Source organism: Lissotriton helveticus, chromosome 1_1 (genome assembly GCF_964261635.1).
Source record: "Lissotriton helveticus chromosome 1_1, aLisHel1.1, whole genome shotgun sequence".
Taxonomy (NCBI): Eukaryota; Metazoa; Chordata; class Amphibia; order Caudata; family Salamandridae; genus Lissotriton; species Lissotriton helveticus.
This window is the reverse complement of record NC_136057.1, coordinates 882,008,344-882,025,537: the sequence shown is the minus strand read 5'-3', so window position 1 is coordinate 882,025,537 and position 17,194 is coordinate 882,008,344. Positions and strand designations below refer to the sequence as shown.

Genomic DNA, 17,194 nt, shown 5'->3' with positions numbered 1-17,194 from the left:
TCTATCTAGCCAAAGATTGGGTATGGAGAAGTGGCAAAGGATACAAGGTCCAATGGCAGATCCAATCTATGGGTCACAATTGAGAGATTTCCTCTCATTCATAAATCTACACAATCGTTGTAAACTTTAACAGGGGGTCTCTCTAAATAGTATGGGTTTCAAGGTTTTGTTCCATACTGTCATTAATATAGTTAAATGTGTGCGTAAGTGAAGTAATGTGGTCTGTGTGACCCAGAGCTATGAATTTTCCCAGATACATTGATGCTAAGATTGGGTCCCAATTCCCAATTGAGGCATTATACTGAGCAAGCCAGTACCTTCCCCCTTTCATTCTTAATCCATCCTTGTACAAAGAACAGTTTCTGTAGTACCCTTCTTCTCCGAGAAGTGCACCCGGACCATACTAGTTGCTTTGCTCTATGAGGAATGATTAGTGTGTTCCTTCAGCGTTTTTCTGGAGTTGGTTAAGCAGATAGATTGTAGATAAAGGGCTGCCTTAAATCAGATTACGTTAGGCTAACGAGGCATCTGTATGGAAGGTGTATCACAGACCCCCACACAGGTTGAGGTGTGACGCAGCGGCTGGAGCAACTGACTTCGGAGTGCCGTCCGCTCACTTAATCTCCCCGATGGCCCCCAGTGCCTGGATACCCTTAGGGGTGATAAGTTGCGCTTTGCAAATATGGAATTTAGATTTTTAGTTGAGTGGCTCCAGAAGTAATGATGATCACAACTTAATAATCAAATGATTTAACCTATCTTAGAAATGTGAAAGTTTGTACCTATTGTATATGCCTTCAAGTTAAATAGATGCTTAATGAAACGCTTTAATTATCTAAGGTGTAATCTCTCTGTTCACACAATACAGAAATGATAATATCACTCATATTCTTTGTACTTGTAGCTTTCACTATATGCCTTGGTCATGGAGGAATCATCATTTATGAGATCAAACACAACAGGGTAAAATCAAATTGTTGAAGTTCATGACTGGAGTAAGATACTGCATGCATGGAAAATGTGTCTGGCCTATGAAGCAATTCAAGTTCTCTGCATTTCAAACACTGCACTGCTAAGTGATTGTCAAGGGCATACCAAGGTAGAACAAGTTACATCAGTCAAGCCTGCAGGAGACAAGGGTATTGGTGTCAGTCTGTGAGCTTTCAAACCACGATGACACATTCTAAACATTGCTGATATGAGTTTGCTGGAAGAAATCTCAGAGGCTACTGGCACTTTGCAGTGTGCATTTTACGACATTTCCTGCCAGTGATGTGACTCTTTTGCGAGTATTCCTCCATGGAGTGGCTCGCTCTTCTACTCGGTTGTGGTTGTTTATGGAAACAAGTTTGCATGACACGTTTTCCCTGTTACAGCTTAAACATGTAAGCCTCTCTTTTGCGGTGCACTTCAAAATAGACTGTACACTTCCTGTTCAGAGGACACAGCACAGCAAATGTCTATGTGCATATTCACTTCCACTTCCGCTGTCCCGTTCCATAAAATCTCATACTAAGAAGAGACATTGCAGACCATCAGACTGATGCCAGCCTACTCTCTTCTTCCACAAGGCATCTTGCACAACAATTTCTTCCTTAAGCAGGTGGGGACTATTGGCACGTGCACAGGTGTATAGCAGGGTGCAACAAATATTAAAAAGAAATGGCAAACTGTGAATGTAGCGTTTGATGGAAGCTTGTCGTGTATCTTAGAGAGTGAGTTAGTGGTTTCTCAGCTAAAAGTGAATGAGACTCTGGGGGAGGAAGGGGTTAAAAGGACGTTTTAACTAAAGACAGCGAAAACATTACAAGAGTAAATGCCCACCTAATGGCACCTTAAGTGTTTAAGACTATTCGTTTTTTCCAGCTGATGGCACAGAGCTGTTTTAATAAAACGATAGAACTCCATTAAAACAGAAGAGAGAAGAACTTGTGTGTAACCACATACACGACGGTAATGAGGCATTTTCCCAGGATTATGCTGAAAACCTCTTCTGCATAATTGTGGCTTTCAGCGCTAAACCACTCCTTGTCGATTTAGGAGTCGTCTCGCTTCACATTGTAGTTCAGACGAGAGAGTCCCAAAAGGTGTTCATTCGAAAAGATAGGCTGGCGGTCCGACCGCTCAGCCCCTCGGTGGAGGCATTATTTCATTTGTGGTTGCACGCAGGACCGCTTCGGTCACAGATTACATTGTACCTAAATTATTTATAATCATTTCTGACACCGTCGTTCCTGGAAATGAAGAGTTTTTCCTTTTTCCTCATCTCCTGCACAGCTCACCATGTTAAAACGGGGACCTGCGAGGTGGTGGCCCTGCACCGATGCTGCAATAAGAACAAGATAGAGGAGAGGTCCCAGACGGTGAAGTGCTCCTGTTTTCCAGGCCAGGTGGCTGGCACCACTCGGGCGGCTCCTTCCTGCGTTGACGGTATGACACCTGCTTTCCGTTACTTTCACACTGTGCTGCACTAGTCTCATTATTTTTTGCCTTGTCCTTCTGAAGCGAAGTTTATTCCTCCCTTGTATTAAATATTGTTATTTTATATGGGTGTGGGCAGGTTGAATAGCTGTATAATAACATGCCCAGGTGCGGAGGTGTAACACAAGCCCCTGCAGCCCCTGTATGCATGGGCCGCTGACCCTTTCAGTGGTGCGAGTGCGACATTTAGCTGAAGACAAATATCTGTGATATATATAGGAGGCCAGAGGGCCCCCTCTTCACATTCTGCGGAGGAGGGGGGCATGATTCTGATCTACGCCACTGCCCAGGTGCATCGGGCAAAGGAGTTGTTGCTCTCAAGTACTGTTGTGAAATATACACGTACCGGAAGAAACCCTTGTACAGCTTCTCGAGTTTTAAGACAAATGTAGCCCTTTTATGCCTTTATTCCTGTCTTTCACATGTGACACAATATTTTGTGCATACAGTGGCTGCCATCGCTATTCTGTGTTTCGTGGGTGCTGGTTGAGGTGATGCTGTGCTTTCCTTCCCATGGATCACCATCTCACTCCGCCTCATCCGCGACTTACATCTCATCTCCTGACTTACCTCTCTGAGGGATCCCTTTATTGAGTATCCAGAAGCAGGAGAACTACAAATCGTTCAGACTACACGGGGGCCCACTCCAGTATTTTGAATGTGTCTAATATTGGCATTCGTGTTTTTAGTGCTATGTGCTAATTACAGCAGTAGACAGCTAACTCTGTCTTCTATGTCACAATTTACATCCACACACTGTGCTCTTGGGCATGGTACCAGAATATGTAAGGCAGAAAGAACATCGTCGCCACATTGGAGTTGATAATATAAAATACACACCCAAAGGGGCAATATTTTTGTGAACGATATTTAGGACACAGTATTTATGTAAGACAACATTTCAGTGAATGATACTCTGAACTATTACTGGCACTTCTTTTAACAGTATGGTTCACAGTATATTTACTGTATCTTCAAAATATTACAAAATCTACCCACTAGGAAATATGCACGTGGAAGCCCTGAGTAGATTCCAATAAAATATACATCCTAAAAATATATGTGGCTCAGCAAGTCAGAATGGTCGGAATGCTGCTAATATTTACTGCCACTTGACCTGCTCCTTGTTAATAGCCATTTCCATTGGCTCAGTCCCATAATTGATTGCAGGACATGCAAATAACATTGGTTAATACCCTCTGAAAAGTTTGCCAGTCATTTTCTTTCGAATGGGACCCTTAATTGCGAGGCAGTAATCACCTGCAGATAGTGTCCTGTGAAAAAGTGTACAACTGTTAACGGCCCCAGACGAGGACAAAACACTCAATTAGCATTTTGTCTATCAACATATCAGTACTTGTATTTCACTTACTAAGAATGGGGCTCATTTTTTCTGCTGTTGCCAATGCCAGAGCAATGCTTCACGTCATGCATTTTCTTGGCATTTACCACTCAAATATTTCTTCGAGGGGCTATCTTTTCAAGACAAAGGATGCATTCAGTAACCCATCTTATTGGTTATGTAAACTTCTTTGCAGAAAAGAAATGTCAATGTGTGCTGCTATTGGTGATGTTATATTTATCTTTTCTATATGATCTGTTAGTAACGTTTATAGTGATGAGGGTAGCCTGAGTTTAAAGGTTCACATTTGTGCCAATTCATTGAGCCCTCCATCCTTCCAAAAAGTAATAAATGAGGATAATTTTTTGGATAATGGCAACACCTGATATCAGCACCAAGACATGTGTAATTGAGTAGTGTTCACTGCATACAATGTTAATTAATCCTAAAACAAGCTTGCATGCTGGCTCCACCTAAAATTATAATTTCACGAATTAGCTTGCTTTGCATATCATTTACATTTTTGTTTTTATTGTTCAACAATTTCCATTTATGTTATTGCGTCTTCTGCTGCAAATTTTTGTTTACTTAGGGCTAGATGTAGGTAATTCTACTTTACCACTTCTTAAATACCAAATTTTACCGATTCGGTATTTATGAAGTGGTAAAATAGAGGGGGGAGGGGGTATGTAGGTGTTTCAGAATCGGTAAATACCCGTATTTACCGATTCTGTAAATACCGAATCGGTAATGCCCATTGATTCCTATGGGCCTTGAAGCCCATAGGAATCAATGGGCAATACCGAATCGTTATTTACCGATTCGGTAAATACCGATTTCAGCAAGGGTGCAGGGGGTGTCACTTTGACACCCTCTAGCACCCCAAAGATGGGCACAGACATGCCCTAAGGGCATGTCTGTCTGTCACATGGTTAGGTGTGCATGCACACATGTGCATGCACACCTGGATTCAGTATTTTACCACCCAATTGGATTGGGTGGTAAAATACCGAATCTATAAGGCTTTAGGGACTCTGAAGAGTCCCACCTACATCTGGCCGTTACCGAATCGGTAAAAATACAGATTCGGTATTTTACAGAATCGGTAAAATGATGCCCCTACATCCCAAATACCCATTTACCGGTCGGTAACGGCCTAAATCGGCCGTTACCGGTCGGTAAATGGCCTCCTACATCTGGCCCTTAGTTCCTTATCACGTTTACATGACTGAAACTAATTCAGTTGCAGTTGACGTGATTGCGTATATCACCCTTCTTTACAAAATGTCATTGTTACATTAAAACAGTTTTAAATGTATTAAAATTAGCTGCCATTTATTTTCTCATTATAATTCTATTTGATATTTTCTGACCTCATAATTTTGTATCCAGACACAGAATCAGAACTAATTACTGCTCTCACCATCATGAACAATAAGTGTAACTCACCATCAACTGTATGCTCCATTAATTCCCAAGATTGTTCAGTTTTGTTTTCCACAAGTCAGCATACTTTCGGGACTAAAAGAAAATGACTTTCTTGATAATTTGTATTTCTCAGAGAGAAGTTAACATTTATCTAATGCCTGCTATTTGAATGTTTTAGCAATACATAACTCTAAATGGCCATCTCAGTGTTTACCTGCTAACCTCTACCACAGAAAAAGCAATAACGTAGATAGAAATCCACTGTACAAAAAGAATAAGGAGCTGTACACCCAAACTATCAGAAAACGCCATGTTTGGGCCCATAGTGGGGTGGGGAGGGGCAGCACACACCACAGACCAGCTTGTTGGTGTGGAAAAGGCCGCTTTATTGGAAACAGGTGCACCTTACAAATACATAACCTTGGCCTGTGCCGAACAAAACTAAACCTCACTAAATATATACTTCCTAACATACCCCGCTCCCCACCCCTAAAATTGGATCCCCCCTGCAACAATTATAAACACCAACTTGCAATTTTCAACTTTCCTACCTACCTACTATATAACTTCTTATATATACCCAACTGTAAACCCAGACCTCATGAACTCCCCCCTGCACTTTTTAGGAAAAACGCCACTCGAAAGTTGTCTTTACGGCTTTTGACCCCAAGCCCCCCCCCCTTAGGCATCCTGTCTCTTAGGATAGCAGCATACTCCTATGGATGTATGATGTTACAACGCAATCAAAATGATCGCGGTACATCACAACGCATCTTTTACAACGCAAGTCGTTACCACGACTTGCGCTGTAGGGTGCTGGACTTAGGAATAGTAAGATTTACTTTTCCAACTCCAGCCTACGTACAGTAGGGAAGGTGTTGGAATAGTAAATCTACTATTCCTTAGTCTAGAGCGCCCTCCTGCGCAAGTCGTGGTAACGACTTGCGTTGTAAAAGACACGTCGTAATGGCACCGTGGTGTTTTGACCGCGTTGTGAAGGATGTTTACCTACTCCTATGGCCTTATCCAGCGCCTCCTTCAATTGCACAATGTACAACTCCATCCCATACAGAGATAGGTGTACCCCATCTTCCCAAAAAAAGTACACTGCCCCATAGCATAGTTTCGGATGTTCCATCCTACCCAAACCTTCCTTCTCGCAAAAAACACTGCATCTCCCTGTTAATCTTCCTGTGCCCTATCTATGGCCGCCGGCCTTTCCTCTCCTCTCCATATCCGCCTGGGGACCAGTTTTGACCATGTAACATGGCAGCCTGACCACTGGAGCCGCACTTCCAACAAATCCCACTTAATTTGTTTGACTAAAGCCAGTCCCTTGCACTGCACTAAATCATTTTCCCCAAGGTGTATAACAAGCACATCTGGACACACTCTTCTCCTGACCACTTTACTCAATGCTGGCAACAGCCCATGCCACCGCCTACCCCGTTTTCCTTGCCATTGACAAATAAACAACCCTGTATCCAATCCCAGATTCAAACTCCGGTCCTTTTCCCACTCTGCATGTTCCGCCCATTTCACAAAGGAATGCCCCACAATGAGGATAGACAGGACAGCCTCTTCCAGCCCTGCCACAGCACCTGTAAAGACACATATGTGAGCCACAGAAAAAAGACGCCATCAAGCGTGGTTTTCCAAACCCACTCTCCTCAGCCTGATATACATCTTGTAACAGTCCGACTTCCAACGCCCCAAGCGCATGAGTTCCTCCCTTCCCCAACCCTGTGTTGCTGCATCCGTCGCCATCCCAATGCAAAACAAGTGCGTCCCAAAACCCCTGGGTCCTCACCCATGGTGCGTAGGGTGTGCCGCAGGACCCCTAACAACTGAGCCGCCGTCACCCTGCTATGGTCGTCCCAACAGAAAACTTCCCCTGACCCCACTTGCCGCGCAGACGCCAACAACCTACCCCAACCTGCTGGGCATACCACCCCTGACTCCACCGGATCCATCACAACCCACTTCCCCACACCCTGTTGGTCGTTCTTAGAGCGTGGTAACCTCACCGCCACCTCCCGGGTTCTCAGCTCCACATCCTCCCACAAGACCCCAGGCCACCTTCTGGTCCCCACCAGCTCCGAGACTCAAAACTCCCCAAAATACATCCACAACATGAGCATGGAAAACAGAACCGTCTCCTCCCGGTTGTGGCAAATTGACAGCAAAAGCTGAATCAAAGTGACGAGCATACCCGCAGTGATGGGCCGCCGCCAAAACACTCTGGCACCCTTCTCCCGCTGCCAACCTTCCAGCAAACGCGCACCCATTTCCCCGTGTACAGCGCATACTCCCACCACAACTTCCCCATGAAGGCGACTGCCGCCAGTTTGCCAGCAATCGTCACCTTCGACATCCCTTTGTCCATCATTCGCAGCATAAACTGCACCATCTGTTCGCACCGCAGCCCGCGATCGTCCTACGCTCCGCCCCACCTTCCCAAAAGTCCTGCCATGCTTGTTCGTACGCTCTCCAGGTGGAAACCGCCACCAAAGCTCTTATCAGCTGTACGACCCGGTCTCTCCCACGTACCACAGCCCCAGCGTCACTGGCGTCTTGTGTTCGTCCACCTCCGTGGCTAGCCCATGGAACCTCTGCCACTGTGAACGAGACAAAGCATCCGCAATGTCATTGTCCACCCCGAGAACATGCCAAGCTTGAAACAGAATAACATGCTCCAAACACCTCATAATAAACACCCTCATCAACTTGAGCACCTGCGGGTCCCTGGCAGACTGTCTGTTAACGACCTGCACCACCGCCATGTTGTCTACTTTAAAAATCACCCGCTTGTGCTCCAACTCTTGAGCCCACACTGTCACTGCCACCACAAGCGGGAATAGCTCCAAGAAAGCAATGCTCCGTCCCCTGCCTTGCCAATGTGGTGGCCATTCCTCCGCACACCACTGCCCCTGCCAGTACAAACCGAAACCACCCACCCCGCCGCATCCGAGTAGATGGTTACATCCCATTCCCAGTCCTCCGGGGGCGCTATGGGCACACCATTGAAGCTCTCCAGAAAAGCTTGCCACTTGTGCAGGTCCTCTTTTGTCTCTGCTGACAATCGGAGGTGATGATGCGGCAACGTAAGACCGGACAGCGCCAGACCCAGCCACCTGTAAAATATACGGCCCGCCCGAACAACGCGACACGCGAAATTCAGATGCCCCAACAGAACCTGGACTTCCCGAACCATCACCTTCTGTTTCTTCAACATGCCGTCCACCAATGCCATCAAGTGCACCTTCTTGTCCTCCGGCAGGCGTGCTTCCATGGCCACGGAGTCGAGCTCTATTCCCAGAAACGACAGCACTGTACTGGGACCCCGCATCTTCTCTGGCGCCAGGGGCACACCCAGGTAACCCATGAGTTCCGTAAAACCGTCCAGCTGCTGGCAGTCCGCCGAACCAGGCCGTCCCATCAAGAAGAAGTCATCCAGGTAGTGCGTCACAGTCTCATTACCAGTGTGCCAGGAAAATGCCCACTGCAAGAAGGTACTGATGCGCTCAAACAAGGCGCACAAGATCGAACACCCCATGGGCAACCCCTTATCCACAAATATGTTCCCATCAAACTGGATCCCCAACAACTGGTGATCCTCCGGATGCACCGGCAGCAGCCTGAATGCCGACTTAATTTCGCATTTTGCCATGAGTGCTCCCACTCCCACCGATGCCACCAGCCGCCGTGCCACATCCACGGACAAGTACGACACCGAGGACAGCGCCGTCGATATGTAATCGTTCACTGACGTCCATGACAGGTGCTGAATCAGGCGGAATTGCCCCGGCTCCTTCTTCAGCACCAACCTGATAGGAGAAATAATCAAATCCTGTATGGGCGCCTCCCGAAAGGGGCCCGCCATCTGCCACCACCAGGTGGAGCTTCCCGCACTTGGAGCATTCGTGGTGAAATCGGCACTACTGTCTGCCACAGCCCTTGTTGTAATCCCAACACGCTCCGGCCGTGGCGTTTGTGGCAGCCCCTCCTTGTCCCACCCCGCCACGGGTGGGGCGAGCCTGAAAGGGACGAGGCGCCAGCGGCAAGCCACTGGCCGTGTATATGGTCTTACAAAACTTCACTCCCCCCCATCGTCTGGTGGTCCAAGTCCATGTCGATCTCACCCCACTTCGCGTCCGGGTCCCACGCCAATCGCGCCCGGAACTCCTCGTCATAGTGCGCCCACGCACAGCCCCCATACGTGACCTGCGCCCTTTGGATCACGCCCAGATATTTGAAAAGCGCGACTGCCCGCTCCGGGTACTTCTCACAGTACACGCTGGTGAATATCAAAAACCCAGCTGACCAGTTTTCTATGGTCAGAGGCACCTTCGGCCGTTTCACCAGTTACTGCTCTTCCTCTTTCGACCCATCCTTCGCCGTCCGCTCCTGATGTAAGAGCTTCAAGATGTACACATAATCCCCTTTCCAAATCTTCTCCTTGGTGGCTAAGGAGAAGTATGCCCCCCAGGGGCTTAGAGATGTCCATATACGGCAGCTTACGCACTGGTATGTCCTGGCTTTCCTTCCCCCATCACCCCCTTTCCACCCCCATGCGGCTTAGCATCCCCGGCCCCACTGACGCGTGTCCCTCATGTATGTCCCCTTACTAAGGTGCACCCCTTCTTCCTCTCCCTTTGCATCAGTGCCCACGGGCACCGTACCCCGGTGGGCCCCACCCGACCCGCTCCCTGCTCCACCACCATCCTTACCTGTCGTCAAGGTCGGCGTCCGCTGTGGATACCGCCGCCTAACCAGTGGAGCAGGGGGGCCACCACTCACTCAGCTCCGCAACTCCTCGGGGCCTGCAAAGCACTAGCAACAACATTACTCTGTTCCCCCCATCCCCGCCCCTCAGAATCTCCCCTTCCTCGCAGCTGTCCTCGTCATAATCCAGCTGAGTCTCCTCCAGATCCATGTCTTGCCACTGGCCGCCCCTCATGGGCTCCAGCCTACTAAGCCCTGCCTGCTCCCTGCAGGTGCGTAACAATTCACCCAAGTCAATAGTCTCCCTTCTCCTCTCATCCAGCTCCATTTCGGGGTCCCGATCACCACTGATGGACCTCTGCCCCGTCCCCTGGCAGCCGTTTCGACCCTTCAGGGTGGGGCTGGCGGGGACCTACCACCCCGCCTCCCTTAGGGCTCTACTGTCCAGTGCCTCATGGGAGCGCCACTACGCGCATAAAGCAGAGCCGGCCCATCCTCTTGGCGGGTAGGAGCTGCATGCTGCTCTCCTGAGCACCTCGCCACGCGTTCCTGTTGAGAAAAAGGGGTGGAGTCCAACATGCCAGGGTTAAAAAGCCCTCACATCCCCCCAGAGCCACCACGTCCCCCCACCACCCCAAGGTCGCCTACAACTGGCTGCTGGGTCACTACCACCAAAATGGTGGGTAGTTTCCCAAAATGTACAGCTAAATATGTACCCAGCCCAAAGGTAGCCCAAGAAAAGCCCAACCCGCCCAAAAGGAGCCCACAAAGCCCAACCTATGTACCGAGCCCAAAGGTAGCCCAAGAACAGCCCAACCAGCCCAAAGTAGCAAAAGTATTAGAAGAAGACCAAGTAGCTACTCTACAGATCACTGACAGGGACACCTCAAACGTCAACCCAGTAGGCCACCACCCCAGGGAAGAATGCCCATGATCACCCGGCGGAGGAGGGGCAAACGAAAAAGGGTAAGCCAACATGATGATCTGTTTAAGCCAGTGACCAATGGAAGAAGAAGAAGCCTTCCCCCCATTAGAGGCCACCCCAAATGAGACAAACAGGAGATTCGCCTTCATGAAGGAATGTGTATGATCAAGAGAGACACGCAAAGCCGTGCAGACATTAAGTAAAGGCCAAGGAATATTATTGGCAGACTCCTGACCTGCACACAAAGAAGGCAACACCAATTCCTGGGAACAATGGAACTGTGAATAAACCATGGGGATAAAGGCCAAATCTAACCGGAGGACCACTACATTGTCTGAAAAAGACAAAAATGGCTCCTGAGCCATCAGAGTCCTTAACTCCCCAAGGCGCCAAGCCAAAGTAGTGGCCACCAGAAAGTCCTCCTTCAAAGTTGTTCCTCAAAGCCCTCCCAGAGAAAGTGAAGCACCTCTGGCAAAGAGCACTCCAGAGGGGACAAATCCAGAGCCCAACACCAGCGCTAGAAATTCCCCCAATGATGCCCATAGGAATTAAAAGTAGAAGGCTTAAGAGACAGTTGCAGGGCCAAGGCTAAATGCTCAGGGAAACCTCTATGCCACCTCCTCTGCCTCTTAACTTCTACACTGATAGCCGTAGCCATGGTTGAGACAACATCGGAGACGACCTCAGTGGAAACGGAATGCAAGGGACAAACCAGGGACCCTGCACAGCCAACAGTTTCAGAGTGGGGAATCAAGATCCAAGAGGCCAAAATGGAACCACCACCACCTCCCGGGAATCCAGACTCAGGTGAGCCAAAAACCGGGGGATAAGTGCCAGTGGAGAAAAAGCAATACAGCAGGCGCTAGGGCCAAGGAATGGACATAGCATCCACCCCCAAGGAACCCTCCTGCCGAACCCAGGAGCAGAACAAGGGCAGCTGGGCATTGTAAGGGAAGCAAAGAGGTCGAGATATGGAATACCAAACCTCCTGCACACAAGTGAAAAGCCACTGGGGTCAGAGACAACTCCTGAGAGGAGGGGAAATACCATTTGAGGTCATCCACCGCACTGTTTTCACACCTTGAATGTGAAAAGCCGAGAGAGACAACAGATGCCCCTCGGCCTAACAAAACAATAGATTCACAACTGCATTCAAAGACTTGGACCTCGATCCACCTTGATGGTTCAGGTAGATCCACCGACACCATGCTGTCTGAATGGACCACCTATTGCGTCCCAACAACGGTCAGCGGAAATCCATCACAGCACGACACAGCAGTCAACTCCCTCCAATTAGATGAACGCCGCCCCTCCTGAAGGGACCAGCGATCCTGAAGAGTCCCGTACTTCAAAGTTGCCCCCCACCTAAAGCACTGGCATCTGTCACCAGAACCACCGGAGTAGAGGTCTGCAAAGGCAGACATTGGGAAAGTTGGCCCGACACCATCTACCAGCACAGGGCAGTTAGGAGGGATGGAGATTCCAGTCCCGAAGAACTAGATTGCGTGACAATGGATTCAAACAGGCCAACAGATACAACCACAGGGACCTGAGATGAAACTGAGCCCATGCCACCGTAAACCCTGTCGCAGCCATGACACCCAGAAGCTGTACCAGAGATGGACTGGAGAAGAGCCCCCTTCCAGGAACCACAGAGCAAGTGAACCCAAGGTCACCGCCAGAGAAACAGGCTGGAACACTCTGTTCCAATCAGTGCGAAAGCGCGCCCAGATGAAAGTCAATTCCTGCGAGGGCTCCAGTTGACATTTGGGAAGATTCAGAAGAAGCCAATGATCTTGCAAAGCAGTACATACCACTTCCTGATCCACCAACAGCTGATTTTGAGAGGGAGCATGGATCAACCAATCATCCAGGTATGGGTAAACGAGGACCCCAAAAAATGCAACAAAGCCACCAGCGGTAAACACCTGTGGGGCAGACCATAGACCAAAAGGCAGGACCTGAAATTGGAAATTACATCCCTGAAGGCACAACCTCAAGTACTGACGAGAGCTGAGGTGAACCAGGACATGATAGTAAGTGTCCTGGAGATCAAGGGTGCACAAGAAATGGCCATGGAGCACAAACAGAATCACTCGCTGAAGAGTCACAATCTGGAAGGGCAGATGAACCACAAACTTGTTCAGAGTGTTCAATTTGAGGACCAGTCAGAACCCCCAGTCACTTTGGGAACCAAACAAATCTGGGAGTAAAACCCCCTCCCCACTTCCAAAGAAAGAACGGCCTGAATCGCCCCATTCTTTGAAAGAGACTTTACCCCTACAGACAACTCTGACCGCCAGGCCTGAGAGGACGGCCAAGGAGTCAGACGGATCCCTGAATCCAGAGGATGATCCTAAAATTCGATTCGATACCCCTCACCAACAATGTCCAGAACCCACACTTTGGAACAGGACGGCAGCTATGCTGGTAGAAAGAACTGCAGCCGCCCCCTACCAATAATCCGGGATCCGCGGCCATATGATCAGGAATGAGGTTTTGAAGGGGGGAGTTGGCCTTCCTATCCCGACCAGAAGAGAACATGCCATGGCCCCTGGAAAACTGCAGATGAAAAGGAGTGTGAAAAAAGACTTAGGTTTGGAAGAAGGAGTCATAGCAGAGGGCTTCTTAAAGGAAGACGAGTGCCTTTTCTCCTTAAACAAGTTATGCAATTTGCCCTCCAATTCCTCCCCAAACATCATAGTTCCCTGAAAAGGCAAGTGCAAGGTTCAAGCCTTCTGAGCAGAACCAGTCTTCCAGTCCCTCAACACCAGATTGTGGTGGGCTGCCACACCTGCACCACGGCAAAGGGCCAAATCCCTCACCACATCGAAGGACATATCCGAAAGGAATGCCACCTGCTGCTCGATGTGCTGTAATAGCCGAGAGCAGTCAGATGTATCATCCATTGACTGATGCAGAGCCTTGATATCTTAGTTCAGGGACTGAGCCACGTAAGTGCCACAAATACCAGCCCATAGGGCCAGATGAGACCCAGAGTACACCTTCCGTAGGCAAGCATCCACCTTTATACCCAATGGATCTTTAATTACTGCATCCTCAGCCATGGAAAAATCAGAATAGAATCTGGCAATTCCTTGGACATTGAAGCAGATAAAGTTTAGCCATTAACCTTGAAAACATAATATGATCTGGATCCTTCCATTCCCTCCTCAGAACTTCACGGATGTAGGGATGGACGGGCACATCTACCGCAGCCGAACCCTGAAACTGCTGCAGCAATGAACCACTAGACGTGCTGGGTGCTTCATCACCCGGAAAACCCAGGTTAGCTTTGACATGTTACAGTAAGTCAGGTAACATATCCTTGTCGATATATTTACCTTTATGCTCAGCACTTCCCATCCATTCCTCCTCTGAATCAGAAGACTGAAAGGAATGAACAGGAAGGTGGACCCTTGGAACGAGGCCCCCACATCTCACACAGAGATTACTTGATCAATCTCTTGATCTGAGCATCATCCCCTCCCTGCTGCATTTAGACTGCACTGGAGAAGGGGGGGAAGAAGAGTCTAAAGGTGAGTTCTCCACATGCTTGGGCCTCCTGGTATGCTTTTCCATGCCAGCACTAGGAAGCCTGGGGTGGATCCATCAACCAGTCACCAACCCAGCAAAGTAATGAAAGTGCCTGGGTCAGAGGGAGAGTTGCTGCAGGAACACCAAAACATCTATACAGGGAACACCAGGACCAACCCAGTCAAGTGTAAAAATGAACTCAAGCCGATTTCAGCACGCAGCCACCAGGACCGAACTGCAGGAGCATCAATCCAGCCATCAGAGACTGCCACATTCGTAAATCACTGCATCCAAGAAATATCCAGCGAACGCTATGTAGTACTTACTTTTATGCCGGTTCAAAATGCAGTCTCGCTGAGGACTGGCACACCTTTGCTTGACTTCCTGGCTTGTCTTCCCGCCGGAAGACAGACAGCGAGACCTGGAAGGTAATCCGGGAACATTTCTCGTCTCGCAAAAACCGCTGCGGGAGGCAATCCAGGAGGCGCGGTCCTGAACTCCCTTGCAGTGTCGGAAGCAACACCCCGGAGGAGGGAATCCACCGTTCTCAGCACAAAGCCCAGCAGGGAAGAAGACGGGAACGCTTCCACCGCCTGGCAGTGAAACATGTAATTATCCAGAAGTTCCCCAACTCCTGCACCTGGTTCCAGTCTGTCGGAAGACAGAAAAAAAGAACAGGAGGAATGCTAGGATAGGTACATATTTGTACTCCCTGGGGGATGGGCTTTGCTAGGTCCAGCATTCCTTCAATCTTTTTTTCTGTTGGTGAGATAGGTACTATCTCACTTTTTCATGAATGGGACGGGGACAGGAGGGACCGGGGGGGGTAATATCATTTTAGTTCAAGCTTCAGGTACATATTTGAGTTATGACACAGTTATTGGCAAAAGTGTACATCTGAAGTTAGAAAATATTCTGAATCAAAGACAGTGCCTAGATGTTTGGCATTCACAAATGAAGTAGAAAGACTAACTGAGGAGAAGACAGAGATGTGTGAACATCAGCAACAAATGTGTCAATCAAGACCACAATTTTGGTGGCACTGAGACTCATTTCCCATAGTTTCTGTTCCTGCCACGACAAAGTGCGAATAATTGATAACTCTCATAGGCACGAGGAGCAATTTAAGGGTTAACCAACATACAATTTTAAGCAGAGCAAAAAAGAGATGCCTTCTTTTTATGAATGGCGCCTTAAGCATTTATAGGCCATTAAGCAGAGCTTTGAGATAATCTCCAGCTGAACATACTTTTGGGTCACTTTTCAGGGAAATAGATTTTGTTTAAATGGATTCGAACCATTATCTAAAATGGAAGAAACGCTCTTCAAAATGATTCCTGCTTTAGCCATTCAAGCTCAAAACACCTTATCACAGCATGAACTCTGGTGCCGCCACATGTGTGTTTTGTGTGAGTTCTGTTCCCTTCCGGTTATGTTCCTATCAGCGTTATCTCTCCATGGTGCTGCATTTCTGTCATTCGTAGGAGCTCTCCATCCGTCTCTCTGAGCCTGGAAGCCTTCATTTCCTGTCTGTCTACAGATAGATTCTAAATGAATGTTACAAATTCTTTTCATTAGGAAAATGTCATTTCGTTTTATTTCCGTTTGCAGCTGCACCGAAGCAATAGTTCCATGTAATACTGTTGTAGAAGCCATGTGCTCACCTACACAATGGAGGCGCTGTCACCCCGACAAATTAGCTTTCAATTAATGTTCTCAATACGTTGGGAAAAAAACAAGCAATACGTTAACAGTGACAGCACATAAACGCCCTGCAAACTACACCTGATATGAATCAGTAATCTGCAATGTGGGCCATTTTACACTCCAGAGGAGGGGAGAGGTATTACATTCAGACATTAGCATAACTAGACCTTTAAGCAGACTCTAGACTTAAAGCAGTAATGCCTGAGTACTCGACACTGCTCCCCTTCAAAAGAGTTATGAAAGAACTCATTATGCTGACATCTGCTTCAACACCCCATCAGGGGTAGCAAGCGCTACATAAATGCAAACCTTTTCCCCTTCTCTATCTCTCCACTATCCTTCTCAAACCAAATAACTGACTACAACATCCACCACTCTAATTACTTTCATATTTTCACTAAACTAATTCACTACTAATCCTTTCTGGGTCCTGAAGTAGCATGTTACTCGCTGAAAAAAACACTTCAACACCCAGGTAGGGATAGCAAGCGCTATATAAATGCAAACCTTTTTCCCTTCTTTATCCCTCCACTATCCTTCTCACTCCAAATAATCTGACTACCATATCCACCACTCAAATTACTTTCATATTTCACTATACTAATTCACCACTAATCATTTATGGGTTACAAAGTACCGTGCTACTTGCCGAAAAAGCACTTCAACACCCCATCAGGGGTAGCAAGCGCCATCTAAATGCCAACCTTTTTCCCTTCTCTATCTCTCCACTATCCTTCTCAATCCAAATAACTGACTAAAATACCCACAACTCAAATACTTTCATATACTTACTGTTCTAATTCACCACTAATCATTTCTGGGTTCCAAAGTAGCCTGCTGCTGACCGAAAAAGCGCTTAAACACCCCATCAGGGGTACCAAGCCCTATATAAATGCAAAGCTTTTTTCCTCTTCTATCCCTCCGGTATCATTCTCAATCCAAATAACTGACTAACATATCCACCACTGAATTTACTTTCATATTTTCACTCTACTAATTCACCACTAATCCTTTTTGGTTTCCTGAATAGCGTACTACTCACCGAAAAA

The 17,194-nt window shown here is 47.8% G+C and overlaps 1 protein-coding gene across 1 annotated transcript in view; it reads left to right on the top strand.

The window, feature by feature from the left end:
- The window catches only part of TAFA2 (TAFA chemokine like family member 2), a 1,231,988-nt gene that overhangs the window by 959,472 nt on the left and 255,322 nt on the right, over nucleotides 1-17,194 (top strand). The window contains exon 6 of the mRNA XM_078655863.1: nucleotides 2,278-2,430. Within this exon, the coding sequence (XP_078511989.1) occupies nucleotides 2,278-2,430 (153 nt within the window). The remainder of the gene's footprint in view (nucleotides 1-2,277; nucleotides 2,431-17,194) is intronic.